The 20,717-nt window shown below is 36.0% G+C and overlaps 1 protein-coding gene across 2 annotated transcripts in view; it reads right to left on the bottom strand.

Moving 5' to 3' along the window:
- The window catches only part of LOC132110429 (MAM domain-containing glycosylphosphatidylinositol anchor protein 1-like), a 186,167-nt gene that overhangs the window by 103,490 nt on the left and 61,960 nt on the right, over positions 1 to 20,717 (bottom strand). For both annotated transcript variants that reach the window (XM_059517022.1, XM_059517021.1), the window contains exon 4: positions 12,301 to 12,475. In XM_059517022.1, the coding sequence (XP_059373005.1) occupies positions 12,301 to 12,475 (175 nt within the window). The remainder of the gene's footprint in view (positions 1 to 12,300; positions 12,476 to 20,717) is intronic.

The raw sequence follows: 20,717 nt of genomic DNA, 5'->3' as shown, positions 1-20,717 counted from the left end.
CTAACACACACTGTAAATAAAATAAAATTATATTAAATAATAAAAAATAAATAATAAAATTATCAGTTAAAATAAGTGCAAAATAGTATAAATAAAAATGGTTAAAATAAGTATAATATAATATAATAAATTAAGTATAAAATAAAATAAATTCTATATAAAATAAAATAAATTAAATAGTAAAAGATAAAAGATTTAAGAAAATAAAAAAACAATAAATATAAAATAACATTAGTAAAAAAAATTAAAAATTAAATAAAATAAAATGTTGCTTGTACGGTACTTTAACATTCAAACTTCATCTAGAAAGGGTCAGAGAGAGAAGAAAGCCAGACAAAATGAGAGAAAGAGAGAGGGAGGGAGGCCCAAGGAAGCCAAGCCTCTTTTGAGAAATATCTAGAAATAGTTCCAAGGTCGACTTTCTTGGTATCGAGGGGTTTGGAATAAACACAGCACTAATTAGCCCAAATGCGATACAATAGACCTATCTCAGATTAGTCTGATGACTGAAGAGAGTCTCCAAACTCTACTATTCTCCTGCTGTCATGCCACAGTTAAAAGGATGATAGTTTTAGTGATCAAGGTCTTCATGAGTTGTCTTTCAACTTAAATTAACCAAAACATCTCATTTTACAAATATATATGTGTGTGTGTGTGTGTGTGTGTGTGTGTGTGTGTGTGTGTGTGTGTGTGTGTGTGTGTGTGTGTGTGTGTGTGTGTGTGTGTGTGTGTGTGTAGTGCAGTGCCTACTTAACATAATACTTCATATTAAACATTTGAGATGATACTTGTCAAGATACAGGCGAATGAGAATTCTCTAGATCCAAATAAAGAACAAGTGATCTAAAGTGTTCTAACCATAGTGTCATAACCAATCAAGTTTGATTGGGTGTCACTCACTACTGTATTTCTTCACAAAAATAAGTATTAAATAACTAAACCTTATCTGAGTGAAACCCCCAGGAGAGTACACAAGTCCTATTGATAGCAGACAAAGCCGACTGTGTCTGTGTCCCCCACACAGGACTCTAGGGTCCATCAGAGAGAGGCTCATATACTGCAGTGTGGACACTAAATGGCCTATTCTGAATGCAATCAATGTCTCATTACATCCCACCGTTATAAATCTGAGCCCTATTTAGTCTGGGGATTAAACGAAGCAGACTAGAACAACACCCATCGACACAAATACATCACAAACAGATACATGCAGAGGCACGCACCGGTGGCTGCTCACACATACCATGCATTCAGAAAGAGACAGGAGCTCCAGCACATATATGCACATACATGCACGTGAAGTCAAACTTTATGTGATACTCTTCTGCTAAGCTAATAGAATAGTTAACTCAAAAAAAAAAAAAAAGTGTTTTTAAGCCGTACCGCTTGTCGATTTAAACATTAAAGCATCCAAACACAAGACGCGGAAAAGCTGAACAGAGTAGCTGGTTACTCGCGCGCTGTGTTCGGTGTGCACGAGAGAGATCGAGAGCCGTGTATCACGGACAGCGACACTGTACCGAGCTCTTTTCTGCAAAGTTCTCCTCGAAGTCCCTCCTGCACCTGAACGAACAAATACAAATCGCAGTTTGAACAAACAAAAAGATGTAAAAGAGCCCAGTTCAGTACTCGCGGTGTTCTGTTCAGGGCTCACGCAGAGAAAGGAGTCTCAAAACACTTGAACACCGAATCTGCTTTTTGCTCTTGTGTCGACAAATACATACAAAATATGTCAAAATACCCACCTTAGAAAGTATGCTCGAAAAAACTGTCAGTTATTTCTTAATTGAAAGTAAACAGTTGAGGAAAAAAATCTGATGTGTATTATATTGGATGCATTCATCGTCTCTTAAAGTGACCGCGCCTAATTTAGCTACTGGCTGCTGTAATGTTAATCAAAGAAAATGAAATTCACTCACTGCTCTTGACTGAATTACTTTGTAGTTTTAACAGTCAAACCAAAAATTATTCAGACACCAGATATAATTGACATTGAAGACTATCCAGTGCTATTTTACATTTAATTATTTGGTTTCTGTACCTTGACACCTACAAACTTGAAAAAACTTAAACATTGTGTAAATAGCACAAATAAATAAAAATAAACGAAAATACAAATTAAACAATTTCAAACAGGGCCCACTGGTACAACCTTCACCGGGGCCCCACTGACCCCAGCTACGGCAATTTGAATGAGCCATTTTAATCTAGATTAATTTCAAGATCACAGTGAGATTAATCTAGATTTTTAAAAAAAAATCTATGCCCACCACTAATTAGCATCATAACGCCCGTCTTCAGTGTCACATGATTCTTCAGAAATCATTCTAACATTTCTTCTTATTATTATTATTATATATGTTGAAAACAGTTGAGCTGCTGATATTTTTATGGAAGCTTTTTTAAGGAATCTTTAAAAAAAAAATTTTTTTTTTATTATTGTACTGACCCTAAACATCTGAAAGATAGTGTTGTTACCACGCACTTACAGAACCTGCTAAGCATGATTCAGAATTTTCTAAATCTTTTGTTAGTTACAGCTTAAAAAGCTTAAAAGAATGTTCTACAAAGCAGAATAAATTAAGATTGCTTAATATGTATGTTTATGCTATATAGATTAAATGATAAAAATGAGGGGAAATGAGTGGTTGTGTTGCCAAACATCATTACTGAGATGGACACTGTCACCAAATGTCCATTTATCATTTATAAATGCTATTTTATCACCTCTGTCACCTTACAAACTGCCACAAAATACATCCTCGTGAATCGTTAACGGCTGCCTGTGAATTTATAGCTCATACATTAAGTATGATGAAAAAAATGACACTCTGGTCTTGTGCCAAAACTTAGTATGCTGCCTATATAGGCATGATTCTGCTTCCTAATGATACCTTCTTTTTGCCAGATCCTAAGGCAGTCACATATGTGTCCTTTACTGATGAGGCAACACAAGAATTGCAACAAGCTCGGTGGAAAAACAATCCATCCAGGTTTGCAGACGAAGTACTAAAAATAAATGCGACTGATTACTGAAATACATTTATTTTACTACAGAAAAAAAAAGTATTTCGGTTTAATTAAAATAGCATGTGCTGTGAATTTTGATGTTTATTAGAGTTGCACATTGACAGCTTTGCAACATGCTAATATCATTCTGTATTAAAAATCAATTACAAGTCAAGTCATCCATGTGCTTGCAACATTAACTGTATTAAGTTATTACCTATGTTAGCTTTGTAGAATATTCTAAAAATCATTTACAAGATTCTATATCCTTTAAGATGCCATCTATGTAGGCAGCAGACAGCATGGCTCACTAGGGATTGAATCAGAGGATCTACACCATTGTGAGTCACCTGGCGATTGTCATCTGTGGAAGCCTGGCTTTATCATGTTCCACATACATTCAGACCGGGAAGTGTTTGACATTTACACCAAGAGGAAACCGTATCCGCATCTGAAGCAGGAGTGCAGCTTCAGAGCAAGTTTCTACTGTATATGTGCATGTCAAGCTACATGAGACCGATAGAAAAGTGGGAAGCACACTGACAAGTAGAGACTCAGAGAACATGACCTAACTAAGAGAAACACGCTAGCAGACACAGAAGCACAGAAAGCTGCCATAAGATAAAGGCTAGCTGCATTATAAACACCACAGACTTCAGACAAAGCTGCGCTTCCTGGAAAAATTCATAAAGTAAAAAAAAAGAAGTCCATGAAAAATATAAGAAAAAATATATGTGAAAGCTTTGCCATGCTGATAAAGCACAACCGGCAAAAAAAATTCATAAAATTAAATTAAATAAACAATAATGTACAAAAAAAAGAAACAGAAAATAAAGGGAAAATGTTTTAGAAAACATAAAAGATAGTAACAAAATTAAATAATAAAACAATATTCATATAATAACATCAGTACAAAAAATAAAATAAAAATACTAATAATAATAATAATACTAAACAAAAAAATTAAAAGACAAAGAATGTATAAAAATGGTTTTAGTGCTTCTCCAAAGTTAAACATCCTGAAACTTTTCCCATTAAAGATATCTCAAATTATATTGAGAAAAGACAGCGCCTTTGAATACTCATCTAATAGAAAGAGAAACAGATTTTTATTTATCTTATTTTTGCTGAATGAAGCCTGAGCAATCAAAAGAATATTTTTAAAGCAAAGGCAGAATGTGGTCTGTTCTATTCAAGAGTGCCTCTCCTATTACAGCTCCACATTTCACACTTCAATAAGACATGCATCGGCAAAAATATATGAAAGCTGATAGAAAGTTATTAACCATCTTTGCAAAGCGCACAGTGAGTGTATGTCTGCAAGATGTTGTTGTGGATCTGAGAGTTCATCTGAATAAGAGACTAAATGAGTTGATGCCAGGACTGATATCCCACACTGATAGCACATCGTCTTCTGTGAGAAGTAATAATGTTTCAGCTTGAGAAAGGGAACACATTGAGAATTCCCTGGGATCCAGGTATTCTCATTCCCACCAAGTGTTTGTATCTCTTTAAGTAGGATTGCTATTCCTTGAGATGATATGAAGCTTTTGCAGATGTTAAAGAAACAGTTCACCCAAAAATTGAATGTCATTCAATGACCCTCATGTTGATCCATACCTATATGACATCCAGAGGCACAAAATGAAATGTTTTCCATATGAGGAAAGTAAATGTTGATTCAGACTGTAAAGCTTAATTTTTTACAAAATTATAACACAGTTCATAAGATTTAAGCACTTACAAAGAAAATACATTTAATGACAAAAAAAAACTTAGCAATACATTTCCAGCTCTTCAAAAAAAAAATTGCTATCTGAAAAAGTATGAATTTCATGTTATTTTTTAGTAATTTTATCTAATCAGATTTTCGACTTTATTAAACTCTCATATTAAATATCTTTCTGAACAATAGCACTGGCAGATCTCCCTCATTTCTGCTGCTGTGTTACTTTAAATGGCAAAAGAGAACAGGTTTGGAGGATTTATTGAGAATGAGAGTGAGCTGGATAAGAGGAAGAGCAGAGACGCAGAGGCCTTGTAACATTTGCTTCGGGGCTTTGTAGATACAATCTAACTCTGAATAACAAGGTTTAAACCACACAGAGAGATAGAAGGAGTTTAAGAGAGAAGATGCACAAGAATGACTTTTAAAAGCTCTGTCACCATCTCGAATGGTCAAAACAGGAAATGACAAACTCCGGTCTAAAGGAACTAAAAGTGTATAATTTACTTTTCTTGTTGCTTTTCTCTCATTCAGCTTTCATATAATAGCCTTTTGGCTATCCCTCTCAAGCGAATCTCCCTGACAAGCTCATTTCAGCCCTAAATCGTGTCTCATTGTTAATTTTTGCTAATGTTTATTCAATACAAAGTTGAACGAAACCTACTACAGACGAAGCATCATCACTTTAACTCGCATTTCCTCATCTGAAATCTCCCCTGCCCTTCGGGTGACTTCCGCCAAATCAGTTGCACTTAAAAAGATACAGCTGAGCAGTTCAGACACCTTAAAAAGTCTCCCTATATTCGCTCTACACTAAATGATCTTAATGATAAACTAAAGCTCACTCTTCCAATGCTCCATGCCAATTTCGGCATTTCTACAAGAGCGCGTGGCTGTTAGACAGCCTGCAGTTATTTATTAGAGCCGTATGAAATTTTCATGCGGAGTGAAGCATTCTCTTTCATCCAGCAGTCTGCTGTCAAGTGCGAGGCGGAAGCCGAGGCCCGGCGTGGCAGCTCCACATGGGAGGGAGGCAGCGGTTAAGAGCGGGGGGCCATGCCTTCAGGTGACATCATCAAAGACAAGGGTGAGGGGGCGGGAACATCATCAACCCAAATCAGCCAATCAGAAGACTTTGCTTAGCACAACTGTTTGACGAGATGAGAGGCGAGCCAGAGAACAAAGATGTGAAGTGAACTAATCATTGCATGAACACTGGTAGGAATATACACTTCTGTTTAAAAGTATGGGGTAAATACGATTTATTTATTTATTTAGTGATGCAAATGACGCAAATGCACAGGGGTACTTTAAGTCAGTATACTAAAATCAAATGTCATTTAATCAGAGTAAAATTGACTTAAATTATGACAGGGTGAAACATACAAAATTTAAAGCGATACTCCACCCTAAAATGAAAACTTTGTCATTAATCACTTAGCCCCATGTTGTTCCAAACCCGTTTGTATGTGTAAAAAGCTTGTATGTGTATGCTAATCTGTGTCCTCCTTGTGGTGCGGATGACACAAGAACACACGCAGCACGGTGACACAGAGGAGACCGTTAACAAAGGAATTATTGAATAAAGAATTAATTCTTCACTTACAAAAAGTGTACCTGTCGCATCATATAACCCAGATTGCAGGTTTGATGGCAGATGGAGTATTCTGACAACAACTTTTCCTACCTTTTCTGGACCTTGACACTGTTATTTACTTGGCAGTCTATGGGAAAGTCTCAAGCCTCCAGGTTTTCATCCAAAATATCTTAAATTGTGTTCTGAAAACAAACAGAACTTTTACGGGTTTGGGACGACATGAGGTTAAGTGATTAATGACAGAATTTTCATTTTGGGGTGGAGTAACCCTTTAAGAGCCATTTTCATGGAAAGCCAAATATTATGACATGTCTTTGTTCTCAAGCTTCCCGTTCCACTTTTCCTCTTCTCTCCTCTTTCGTAGTTCCTATTTTCTTGCACCTCTCTCTTTCTTGCATCTCTTCTGTTCTTCCAACTTTTTTCATCCTTCTTTCATTCTGTCATTGCCCTTTCTTCTCATTCGCTCCTTTCTTTGAAAAGTCATTTGAAAGACTTTCCGATGACACAGACAGATGAGATATGATGAACTAACTGGTTTTGGTTTCACTCAAAATTGCCATTTAGGAAAAACCACACATGTGGGCGCTCACACACACACACACACACACACTTCTGTCTGGCCTAAAGAAAGCACAGTGACTCACCGTTAGCCAACTACCCATCACAATCCCAACACAAAGGTTAAATACCATGTACCTTCTCCATAACCTGCAGAAGTGTGAGACTGTGTGTGTGTGTGTGTGTGTGTGTGTGTGTGTGTGTGTGTGTGTGTGTGTGTGTGTGTGTGTGTGTGTGTGTGTGTGTGTGTGCGTGTGTGTGTGTGAGAGAGAGAGAGAGAGAGAAAGAGAGAGAGCGATAGAACTCCTTAAACTCCAAGCAAAAGGCAGAATTCTTGTACTTTAATCTTCTAATTAGCGCAGTAAGATTTAAAATATAGTGGCAGGCCTGGTGTGTGTGTGTGTGTGTGTGTGTGTGTGTGTGTGTGTGTGTGTGTGTGTGTGTGTGTGTGTGTGTGTGTGTGTGTGTGTGTGTGTGTGTGTGTCACTGGTTCATTTTTATTCTCCTCCAGTGTTGTTCTTGTGTCTTCAGCACAAGGGGCTTTTTGTGGACTGTATTGTGACGCCAGACTCTGGCACTCACAGTCAAGCCAGGGCTGAAAGCCAGCTCACACACACACAGACACACACTCCAGAAGAATCAGAGCAGAGACGAGCCTGTGCCCAAACACACTCAACAAGCACAACCAAACACACTCCAGCTCAGCACACGGACAAGCAAAACCCGAAGGGAGCCCATATCACAAAAACACATTGATAAATTAGATTTCTTTCATATATTTCCTAGGAGATTAAATGCAGAGTAAATGGAGTTGCTTCTCAGAGTTTTCTCCTGGGAGAGAAAAAAACTAATCTCGAGTAAGCTACTATTCAAAAGTTAGGGTCTGTAAGACTTTAAGACTATATTTTAAAATGTAATTTATTCCTGTGTTGGCAAAGCTGAATTTCCATCATCATTACTCCAGTCTTCAGGGTCACATGATCCTTCAGAAATCAGTATAATATAATATATTTTTTTTCTTATCAATATTGAAAACATATATGTTACTTAATATTTTTGTGGGAACCTTGATACTTAATGAATCAAAAGTTCAAAAGAACAGTATTTATTTAAAATAGAATAAATATACATTTTTTCTAACAAGGTAAATATCTTTACTGTCACTTTTGATTAATTTAATGCATCCTAATAATTTCTTTTTCAGAGTAAAATTCTTCCTGCCCCCAAACTTTTAAAAGAGTGTAAAGGTTTAAAAAATATCTCAACAATGTTTCAAAATGTGCTTATAAAATTCCTCCAAGACAAAAGTCTCCACATTTTATAGAGCTATACTTGGAGTTTAAGGAGAAACATCTAAGACAAATTCTATACTTAAACGAAACCTGATAATACCATTACATCCTGAGATATTGTATGAAGAGCCACCACTGAGCAAGGAAAAAAAACAAATGCAAGTTTAAACATTTCACATGTTCAGGACATGTTAAGAGCTCTTTTTCAAATACTTCAGAAAGTGACACTCACGAGAACTGAAGTAAGACAGGCTCAAGTGATTCTACTTTATATACTGTACATGTTTGTGCCAGTGGTGACTGTTGTCCAAGACTTCATTGCTTAGGTTAAATGCAATAATGCCTAATCTAACTACAAATAAACTATATACTAAATGTCATTCTTGTTGCATTTCATGTTCTAACAAATGAACAGTGTGAAATATCACAGCAGTATCAAACCGTTTATTCATTTAAAGTGATCCGCTTTAAACATAACACATAGGATTCAGTGAATTATGCCCACATACCTGACTGAATCCACCTAGATGGAACAAAATGTAAATCCTGAAAATGTATATAAAAAACGTCAAGGAAAACATGCAGTGAAAAAATATGTCTGGTGCAGAGTTCACCGAACCAGCCGCTTCACACATACTGCTGTCTTTCTTACCTGGTGCTGAATTATTTGATCTGAACTTTACTGAAGGAATGAAAGGGTGAGAACTGGGTCTCTGAACCAAGTCCATCCTTACAGTAGAGGCACGCTGACCCCAGAACAGTTACCCACTGTCTCACTGGCCAAAGTGCCACGGTCAGAGAATGACCTGCCCGCACAAAAATAACCACCAACTGAGTGAGTTTGTGTGTGTTTAATGTTTAATATGTTTAATGGCTTCAAAGTTCCCATCAATATCTGCATTAGCTGCACAGGATTGGTCAAGATTGTCCCTATTTTTGCCTTATTCGTTCTAAACATCATTAAAACAAGATACATTTGCGTGATAATAAAAGTATTATCTTGTAATAATAAAAAACTTGTTTTCATATATATTTTCAAATAATTGTATTCTGTAATAATAATAATAATAATCATAATTTATCATATACATTGATAGCTTATTATATAGCATAATTGATTTACTTATATTTTAGTCTTGTTTTCCAGTAAAAATATGTACACGTACTGTATATGAACAAGATATATTAACAATATATTTTACAAAATTGCTTAATACACAGTATTGAAAAGGCCATTTTCATGTAAATGTTGTGCAAATCACACATATAATAATTGAAAAAAAAATTGTATACATGAAAAATAAACAAATATTTAAAATAAAATAGTTTTAATAAAAAAAAAATTATATTCTTGTTATAAGCTAAAATATAGTGAATATACAGTATATAATGGAAAAAAAAATCTTAAAACATGATGCAATTTTGCATAATATATCAAGCAAATATATCCTATTTAATTATGTCTTTATATTTTTACTGAAAAACAAGACAAAAATAAAAATTAAGAAAATTTGTGATAAGTATTGCGTTTTATAACATGTCAAGTTAAAGGATATTTCTTCTTAACATATGCCTGGAACCCTTTTATTCCAGTTGTTTTTGATTGCAAAACCCCAAAGCCGCCTAATTATACCCAATTAGTTGAATAACCATTCTGACAAACCACAGACTAGTTCATTTTGAAAATCTGTGGTTTTGCACATCGCTGTCCTGCATCTCTCTCTTTGATGTTAACTAAGGCTGTCTGGCTCTGTAGCATGTGCCAGGCTGAGGTTAAATAGATGAAATATGCTGACATAAAATCAGGCAAACAGCTTTAGCACAGCACACACGGAACAGTGACTGGTTCTATCAAAGTCCCTTTAACAGACCGCATCAAAACACCCCTGGACATAGCTATGAACCAACAGAGAGCTTGGAGGAAAAGTAGGGAACAGAAAAAGACAGAGATTTGTCATCACTTTTCGAATTAAATAACTCTTAAAACTTGTGCGAACGCTGGCGTTATGCTACAAAAGCGGCATGGATCTTTTATTCAGCCAAATAAAAGAATCAGGCCATTCTGACGGTCTTATTATCATGCCTTTCCCAACATCCTCTGAATCCCGCTTCCGTAATTCTTCTATCTTTATCTTTCACACCTTCTGTACCTCTCACCTTTCCATCTCACAGCTCACACTTGCTCTCTTACTTCTCTTTTCTCCCAGTAATGGGGTTTGGTGCTGTAGAAGATTGAGGGGGGATGTTTTGTGTGTGTGTTTGTGGTCGGTGGTCCGCGCCGTGCCTCGTCGCTCTGGTCAGGCTGAGTCTAATTGCCGGTGTTGTGTTGCTAAAGTCATCCAGAGAGCCGTGTGGAGCCAGCGGGGGAAAATTGAACAAGCATCACCCGTCAAGAGTGCTTCCACTCAGAGAAGCTGTCAGCCTGCCCTGTTTACCTGCTACACAATTATCATCCGCCCCTGGGGAACCCTACGGAACAACACATCCATCCTCTGGGGAACGAGGAGGGGCCACGGGGGAAGCGTGATGCTCGAATATCGCAGAGGGAGATCGCTGACTGAATCTTGTTGTGTAGTAGCGGCTGGAAGTAAATTAAGCATTTAAAAGTCTGTGACAGGATAGTATATGTGGCAACAGAGACGTGCTAAGCCATAAGGGTGAAAGAATAAGGGCCGGGATCCTACACAACATGTTTTTAAATTCCACCAAACTTGTAAATGTCTGTTTTATTAACTGTTTAATTGTTTTTCTATGCTAACATGCATTAAATGGCCTCTTTGACCAATTTGCAGCAATTCTTCGCATTTTTATAAACAAATAAACACCTAAAATGATCTTGAAATGATGTTTTCTGAGAGATTTTTTTCTCTGCTTGCTTCTTGACAACTGGTGCTTCGCCTCAGCACAAGTTTAACATTGTCAAGTGCAGCATTCAAGCTTTGTGAATATTCAAAGCGAATTCTCGATGGCATGAGTCTAAACCCATGAAATGTGATGTTCATACCCAAGCTAGGGAGCTGTTTCATAAAACAAGCCAGGCTTATTTCAATTATTCTGACTTATTTTGAACCAAATCGACTGACCATAAGTCATACTAACTGAAATATTAATAATTATTAATAATAATTATTAATATTTTTTAAATACTTCATTAAAAGTTTTTTCTTTTTTAATATTATTAATAAAAAAATGGTCAATGTAAATGAGAGAGAATCTAAAAAGATTATTATATAATAAATAATACAAAAATGAATTACAATAATTATGTTTTTGGATATATACTATATGCATAAACAATATTTAAGATATTTAAATGCAATTATTTTCAAATTGATATATTTAAAATGTTTTTGTGCATAAAAAAGATGCATATTATTTTAATAAAAAAATATACATTTATAGACTGCATATAATAATATGCACTAAGTATCAAAAATATAAAAACAATATAAAATGTAATATTTTTATCATTATGTATGTATAAAATAAGGTTAATATTTTTGTTATTACATTTTTATACATTTTAATAAATTGTATGAATTGAAATTATTTGAATACATTTAAAAAATATATATATATATATTAAAAACTAGATCTGAGCAAATGCCCCTTAAGGTTGTTTGTGTTGAATATGACGTTGATCTGAGAGAATAAGGAGTCTTTTGTAGGTGGTTTTTGTGGGGTCTGGCTGTAGCCGCTGACCTGACCCTTGGCTCAGTGGGACAGTGGATCAGTGGTGCTGGGCAGCACTGCAGGGAATCCCTTACACACATAAAGAGTGTGACCCTGCCTGAACTATGGCTTCAACTCTCACTCGAGATCCTTCCAATTCATTCACTCGAACTCTCCAGGTGCATCTGTCCAGTGCAGCCCATATGTCCATCAATCACCGCTTATTATATCTCCCCAAAAGCGGTGGGTGCTACAATTTGTTTCCTCTTTTGTCTTGGCAGCTCAGCTGAGCATCGTTTGCCTTACTGTTTTCCATAACCTCCCACACCTATATCCAGCACTAGGACAAAGATGGAGCTCTGGAGAGTTCACACTGATTCACCTCCAGCAAGAAATCCGGGAGGGATCAGGCTGGGAAGAGGAGGGATCGTGGCCCTATCACTTACACTGCACATCTACGCGAATGGACTTGATGGCAGCCACCCCCACCCCGTTCTCAGCTTTGCAGTAGTAGCGGCCGCCCTGCACTCTCTGGATGTTGGGGATCCGTAGAGTCTCATTGAAGATGGACGTCTCCTGGAACTTGTCGGAAGCACTGCCTGCTGTCTTTGTCCACCGCACCTGCAGGGGGCGACATTCAGAGACTTAGGAGCTAATAATAAACATGCAAAACAATTTAATTTCAGCGCATGCTTTACATTTAGATTTTTCAATCAATCAATCAATGATTCAGATGTTGAATTAAAGGGGTCATATGATTCGATTTCAAGTTTTCCTTTCTCTTTGGAGTGTAACAAGCTGTTCGGGAATAGATAAGATCCCTAAAGTTGCAAAGACTAAAGTCTAAAAATCCAAAGAGATATTCTTTATAAAAGTTAAGACTTGTCCACGCCCTTCTAAAACGCCTTGTTTAAACACGCCCCCACATGTCTACGTCACAATGTGTGAATATTTGCATAACGCTGCCCAAATATTCATGCAAAGAAAGAAGGCATAACTTTTATTCCTGCTGTTACCGCCGGTGCCATGTTGTGGAGAAGCTGTATGTTTTATTGTAAAAGCAAAAATACTTTGTTTAGCCTTCCAAAAGAGGACACCACTAGAAATCAGTGGTTACGTTGTATTTACAACATTGTTCCAGAACAGTTCAATCCAAATATTCAGATATATGCGGCACATTTTAAGGAGGACTCTTTCCTAATGCTGAGAGATTAGACTACATTGCCGGCTGTTCTGACTCACAGTCTGTAAGTACGTTTACATATTTAAAGAATTTTTCCACTGATGATTCAAACGCAAGTTTTGAGCATTGTAGAGTAGAGCTTGTTGTTCATCATTTCTCCGATCACAAATGCAGACATGGTTTTATGTTTACTCAGCACGATGCAATGCAACTCATAAAAAGACAGGATAAATGGGGAAGTCGTGGCATTTCATGGGGAAGGGAGTTTGACTCCTAACCCTAAGGTTGTGGCAAGGCACCGATCCTCCAACTGCTCCCCGGGTGCCGCAGTATAAATGGCTGCCCACTGCTCTGTGTGTGTGTTCACGGTGTGTGCGTTTTCACTGCACTTCGGATGGGTTAAATGCAGAGCACGAATTCTGAGTATGGGTCAACATACTTGGCTTTGTGTCACATCACTTTCACTAAACCATTATAATCTGTAATTATGTCCTCACTGGATGCAACAAATGGCTCGATTGTAATGGGTTTTATTGTTTTTGTCTTTTCGCGCCGTTGTTCTGACCAGGACACCATAACAGTATATGTTGAGGGGCGTAACATTTCTGTCAGACGCTTGAGGTATTCGGCCAATCACAATGTGCTGGACAGCTGGCCAATCAGAGCACACCTCGCTTTTCAGACCTATAAGATTTGTAAAAACCAAAAAAATATGTCACGTTTCAGAAAACCGGGGCATAGAAGAGAAACTATAATGAACATTATGTAGAAAACAATGTGTTTTTTTTACTTTAAACTGAATAAACACATTTCGTTACACCAAATACACAAAATAATGTTCTTTTTAGCAACGTTTTAGCAATGACCCCTTTAAAAAGATCACTTAACATTTGGTCTCTCTTTTGCTTATATTTGATTGTGACCAAGAAAATATGAAGCATCTAAATAATCATTTTATGTCAAACTTAACATTTGGTCTCTCTTTTGCTTATATTTGATTGTGACCAAGAAAATATGAAGCATCTAAATAATCATTTTATGTCAAAATTTTTCTTTGTTTTAAGAAACTGAAGCTTTACATTTATTTTTAATAAAAAACGTACAAAAAAAATGAAGTTTCATATTTTCAATGAGGTCTGAGACTTTACTGTATTTTTATATTTATATCAATAAAAAGAGCCGTGTCTTGTAATGATTGCAATCAAATTGTAATGATTAAGAAATATAAATGCCTTTTTTAACATTCAAATATTTTAACTCTTTTTCAATGTTAAAGTAACAAAATCAAAGTTTGGAATATAAAAATCAAAATAAAAAAACATCATCATATAAGTTCCTAGTCTATGAAAAGATACGTCTTTTTTAAAAATTATTAAATCTCAATTATTAAGTAAATGCATTTTTATATTAAAATATTGATTAAACATATGTTAAAATTATAAAATATAAACATATGAGGAAAAATCACAGAATAATAACATCTATAAATAATAACCATGTAAATGCAGAAAGATTTCATTTCTTGTCTCCTACAAGATGTATAAAAAGACCGGTCACAAAGAAGATAAAGATCAGTGGGACTCAACAAGTTCAGCGTTCAGACTATCTGTAATTAGAGTCTCATGCATCTCAATCATTCTTCTGACTCCTTCAAACAATCTTTGCACTGAGTATGCAAGGTGAAGTGAACATCACAAACTAAAGCCTGTGTAATCTCCTACTGTTCTCCACCTCTGGACATCAGTAAGCTGCTTGCATTATAACCCGGGGTCACCTCTGAACAGGGTGCCACACGGGTGAGCAGCCGATTGTAGTTGGCAGCACTGGGGGCAGCGGGAAGGTTAGGACGTACGTGCAAAGGATTATGGGATTACACCGACCTGTGTAAACGGCAAGCTTTGTGTTTATTCAGGTTTGTTTGCCTGTGGATTTAGGACACAGCTGCTGTTCATTAATCAGTTGTGGGGTGTGAGAAATTAACACAGAGGAAAGGAGAGAGAGCTCCTGCTTGGAGTAACCTATCCCCTCGGTGGAAAAGGACAGAAAAGCTGGTCAAAAGCTGTTTGATGGGGCAAAATCATTAAAAAGTTGTGCCACTTTCTTGTGTAGATTGTAGCATAGTAGTCCTCCACAAGCTACAACTCATTAAAGTTTAAACCCCTATCCATCTATCTAGCTATCCATTCTCCAAACTGCTCATATGTAGGGTCCATGAACTAAAAAATCCAAAATGATCATTAAAAATACTGGAAAAACTTCTTACAGCTACTGGATATATACATTTACATACAGTATATTGTAAACCTTCTACAATGAGAAAAGTTGCTACTGTAGGTCACAGCACCCTTTCAATTCAAGTGCAGTAGTAAGCTGAACCTCTGATCCGTGTCATCCCAGAAAGTATCCACCATTGGTTGTGAAAATGTCCTGTTTGTTTTCTCAGCAGCCCAAAACTCTGCCATCATTGTGTTGATTCATCGTGGCTCTCAAAGGGCAGGCGCTGGCAGGCGTAAGACAGATGGCTCTGGATAGGCTATCATTACAGCAGCCTCAGACGGCTCACTTACAGCAACGCAAAGTCACAGTGGCACAGAAACTTTCAAAGTCTCAGTGATACGGAGAGCGTCAGAGACAGAAAGGAGAGGTTGGCTGATGGTAACAGACACTGGAATGCACAACAGGGGATGAAGAAATTGGTCAAGATGAACCAGTGAAAGAGACAACGCTGCCCTTCTCAACATCAACAGATGCCACACATCAGCATGTTTTACTGCTCAAGAAATCCCAATAGACTGCGCAAACATTGGCTGTCTATCCGTCTGTCTCTCTCTTTCTTCACATCGCCTTTTCTGTCAACTCTTGGGAAAGAAATCCCATGATTCTCTGTTATTGGTACGCTAGCATCTTCATCTGTCTCTACTGCAAAATCAGCCACACAATATACTCTACAATATTCTGATATGCTTTCTGAATCCCATCTTTCCATTTTGATAGAAATGAGTTTGGTCCTGTTTGCTCAGAACAAGGGCAGGGTTATCATCATTAACTAAAACTAAAAGTAAAACCACAATCAAACAATCAAAAAAAAATGATTTCTTCTATTTCAATACAATTAAAGTTAACTAAAATAAAATAATTGTAAAATATATTTATTTTATTTCAGCTAGTTTCCAATGCAACATTTCCCACTTTCTTAAAGCTGATCTTGAAGTACTAAAGTAACTAAAGCTAAATTATTAAAAATGTATAAAAACCTATACAGACATCCTTTAATAATAATAATAATACTCATAATAATAAATGACAAACAAATTACTAAAATTTAATTTCTCAAAACCTAAAAAGAGAGAATTAAAATCTAATTCAAAATATTAACAAAACATAGAATATATATGCTAGGATATATAACAATAATACTAAAACACTGACCAAGGGACAGTCATAGTCATGATCTGGCTGAATCAGTAACTCATCTTTCTATGCTGATGGTCATTCAGAATAAGATGTGTTTTGTATGAACAAAATATTTGCAATCAACATTTAAAAACAAATATTTTATTATAGTTGATATTTAACAGCAACCACAGAAAACCACAGACTGGTTTTTCACTCACAAAGTTGACAAAAAGGTCCATAATAAAGCTGCAACAGGCAGCAAAGCATAGTACTTTTGTTTTTTTAGCTTTAGTTATGAAATTTGATAAGGGTTCGAATAAATGAGGAGAAAACGTAATATAGAAAATTACCCACTAAAAAATTTAAATAATAATAATAAAAAAATGCAGCAATGCCATAGAACCACTATGTTGGGTTCCCTAAAGAACCTTTTCGTTAAAACGAACCATTTTTTATTAGTGTGAAGAACATTTAAATAATCTAAAGAACATTTATCTGCTATTAAGAACTTTTGGTTTTTCATCTAACCATACAGTAAATGCCAATAAAGAATCTTTATCTTTTAAAGATTGAGGTCATTTTCTCTGAAATTTTAATCTAGGTTGTGTGAGAAAAATTCTTTCATGCTGAACTGAAATCATAAAGTGCATTTACCTGACTTCCTCAGGGAAAGCTTCTCATGTCCGAAGAGAGCTTTTATCATCCTACTCCCATTTCTCCAAACCCTCTCTCTCTCACTCCGCTTCAGGTTTTCTCTTCCCCCCATCCTATAACTGCCTCTATAAATTAAGTTCTCTGCGAGTGACACCAATCCAAGTCAAGCATCTGCAAAGAGACGTTTATTGCTTAACGCCTGTCAAGCCTGCTTAAATCTGGGCGGCTGTGGTCTACTTCAGTGCTAGCATTGGGTTATTGCTACTGTAAGCGCATTTAATGCTCATTGCCAAGCTTTTTATATTTGAGCATGATAAATCGGTGAAGAGTGATCACTACACACAAAAGCTCAACATTTGCAGCTTAGCTTTACACTGTATTACTCTAAAATCTTGTGTCTCCCTCTCTCATTCACTTTAGCTCTCTAAATTCAATTTTGTGCTTTATAGGCATGACAGAAACTGTTCGTTTGTATTGCTAAAGTGTAGCAAAACCAGCAAAGTAAATAATGTAAAATTTACAAGGTGCACACTATTTATTCGGTAAGTAGCCATGCAATACTAAGGATAATTATGGGTCATTGCTGCCAAATAAACAGACAATGAGCAGGATTCCACTGTGAAGCTCCTGCAGCGCTTTACTAAGCAAAAACTGGAGTTAGATCAGTTTAAGATCTAAATCTAAATGTTAAGTCTTGTGTTAGCTTTTGTAATGCAAGCATCCTGAGAACACAACTTTCCATAACATCAACAGATCCAGATAACATGACACTCCCACCCTAGTCATAATTCTAAAGCATGCAATCCTGCCCGAATCTGTACATGAATACACAGATGTCCCGTGCTAATATTTAGAAAACTAAATCCGTATGAGTGGTAAAAGCAAGCCTGAGGAGAAATATAAAACAGCAGGAGAGAAAGAAGACCAAAACAGTGTCAGATTTTGCCAGCTCATCTCCCGTTCTGAACTGCACCTCTGTTCACTGAAATCAATCCTAATCAAATAACACACCGCGCTGCAGAGTATTTAAACCTCTCCATATGTTACACAAACAGCAGCTCTATTAAACTTCCCACGCCGAGCGTAATAAATGAGAGGATAAAGTGTGAGGTGGCTTTTTCTGCTCACGGACACAATGAGGGCAGAAATACATCTGCGGCATGTGGGATATACACAGCGTTAGTCCTTCTGTGGCCCTCCTTCAAGATCACACTCCTGTCCTCCAAACAAGCCAACAGAAAACAACCGCCATGTTTACATGCACATTTTATGAAGAGTAGCTGGTCACCCCAAAATGAAAATGTTGTTATCATATACAATGTCCTTTGAATTTCATACTATTTTTGGTCTTCTGTTCAACAGAAAATATGTTGGAATATCTTGGAAATGTAAAGGGACCTTAAAAGCATCATAAACGTAGCCCATGCGATTCCTGCGCTATATTCCAAGTCTTCTGAAACCATGCGAGAGCTTATTCTGTTATGATACTCTCCTCTGCGGTAGTGCTCAAATTTGGGTCACATGACACGTGAGAACCTTCAATGGCATCAAACTTGGTGCAACACATTTTAAAGCCCCACTTTTTTATTTATATTGTGGTTAAGCCATCATCAAGAAAAGTTGTATGATACAATGTATACATTTTCCAAAAATAATTATTTATAAATATGAATTATCATTGTTGTTGTTTTTTTTTTTTTTTTTTTTTTTTTTAACTAAAACTAATATTAAGTATTACATTTGTATATATGTATGTATTTAGTTAGTTTGTTATTTGAAATAAAACTGGAATTAAATAAAATCAAAATCTTATGAAACACAAAAAAAAAGAGAGAAATGTTCAGTTAGGCAACTAACTGAAGTCAGAATTATTTACTAAAATTACTAAAACCATAATAAAAATAATCAGATTTATATATATATATATATATATATATATATATATATATATATATATAAATAAATGAATGGAAATTATAAAAGCACATACAAAATTACAACAAATTACAACAAAACCTAAACTTTTACATACAAAGACCTAACTTAAAATTAAACTGAATATGAATATGAATAAAAACTACACTTGTACTGCACATGCAGCTTTTCCTGTTCTGCTCGTAGAAGTACTGGAAATACTCTTGCCATTCATTTAAATCAATTTTCTGTAATTCTGCACAGCAATTTAATTTCAATAATTCTCATTCATGCCCTTGAAAACAGCAAGTAAGAGCACACTAAATAGCAAATTTAACAATTGAATTTCTTTCTCTCCTAAAATGTTTTCCCCAAAAGTTTAACTTTTTGTAACATTCTGTGTCACGCAGCACTTTCATCAGAACATACGCAGATTTAAAGTTCTGATGGTCTCTTCCTGTCTAAGTGGGCGGTTCTTGGCCACACAAACTGAGGGTCAGTATTTAAGGCCATAGTCAAAAGTCTGGCAAGGCCTGACTTACAGGATTTCAGTGAAAGATAGTTCATCAGTGAAAAGTCTAATCCATTTGTGATGTTCTATAATCACTGACGCTGAGTTAAACACACCACATGATCAGGGAGAGATCCAGTTCCTCTTGGATGGCAATCAAAGGCGATCTGAGATCGATCAGTCTGAGAGAGCAATGTCTGGAACAGGAAACTGAATCGCAATGATGATGGTGATTACTGCTTTTCTAGCACTGATTCATTTGGCTTTTTCACAAACAGGCTTTCATTTACCAATATGTGTGTTCCCTGGGAATTGAAAACACAACCTTGGCATCACAAGTGACATGCTTTAGCAGATGAGCTACAGGAACACGATTACGATGATGTCAGTACTGACCGAGGCATTCGGCGGAGCGCTGACAGAATGTAACATGAACCGTATGATCAAGAGAATGCTGAAATGGAGACATAAGAGATGGAGAAAGATTAAAGTAAGTGACATGTCTCATAGTTTAGTTTTCTATTGGGAAAAATCACAATTGAGATGTCTTTAAAATCTCTATGATCAAACACATTCTTAAAAATAAAGCTTCTTGATTGGCCGTGATGGCTTATCTAGCATCCATGTAAACCATTTTACCTTTATTTTTAAGAGTGTAAATAAATTAAAAATCGTTAGGAACTCAAATGGTTCTTCGATGGAATTGCTGTGAAAAACCCTTTTTGGAACCTTAATTTTTAATCACAGATGTTTCTCCTGAGAGAAAAGACCCTAGTAATCGCACATGTGTTTCCTTAAGAGTTTCAGAAAAGATCTCAATAATGTCTCAATAACTTTGATTTGTCAATACCAAAATCAGCGACCAAAAGTCAGAGATCTCATTATAAAATATATTTCTAATCAAATACTTCCAAGAACATACAGTATATCCATGTTTATTTCACATGGATTTACACTTTTACTGTACAATTTGATTTCAATTTCTCATTTAAATATTTTTATTCCTAAAGCAACTTTAAAAGGAAGACCTCTAAGAAAAGTGATACTGGCTCAGCTAAGTTAAGATGAAAAACACAACCCATAATGCTTTGTGGTGAAATCACTGATCTCAGATTAAACCAAAAGCAAGATTACATTATTTTGTAGCATTATATTTTTAGTCTTAAGTCAACTAATAACGTTAATCAAAGTTTCTTGAAATTAAA

This window comes from Carassius carassius, chromosome 30 (assembly GCF_963082965.1).
Source record: "Carassius carassius chromosome 30, fCarCar2.1, whole genome shotgun sequence".
NCBI lineage: Eukaryota > Metazoa > Chordata > Actinopteri > Cypriniformes > Cyprinidae > Carassius > Carassius carassius.
The sequence above is the reverse complement of the archived record's forward strand: the minus strand, read 5'-3'. Positions and strand labels throughout refer to the sequence as shown.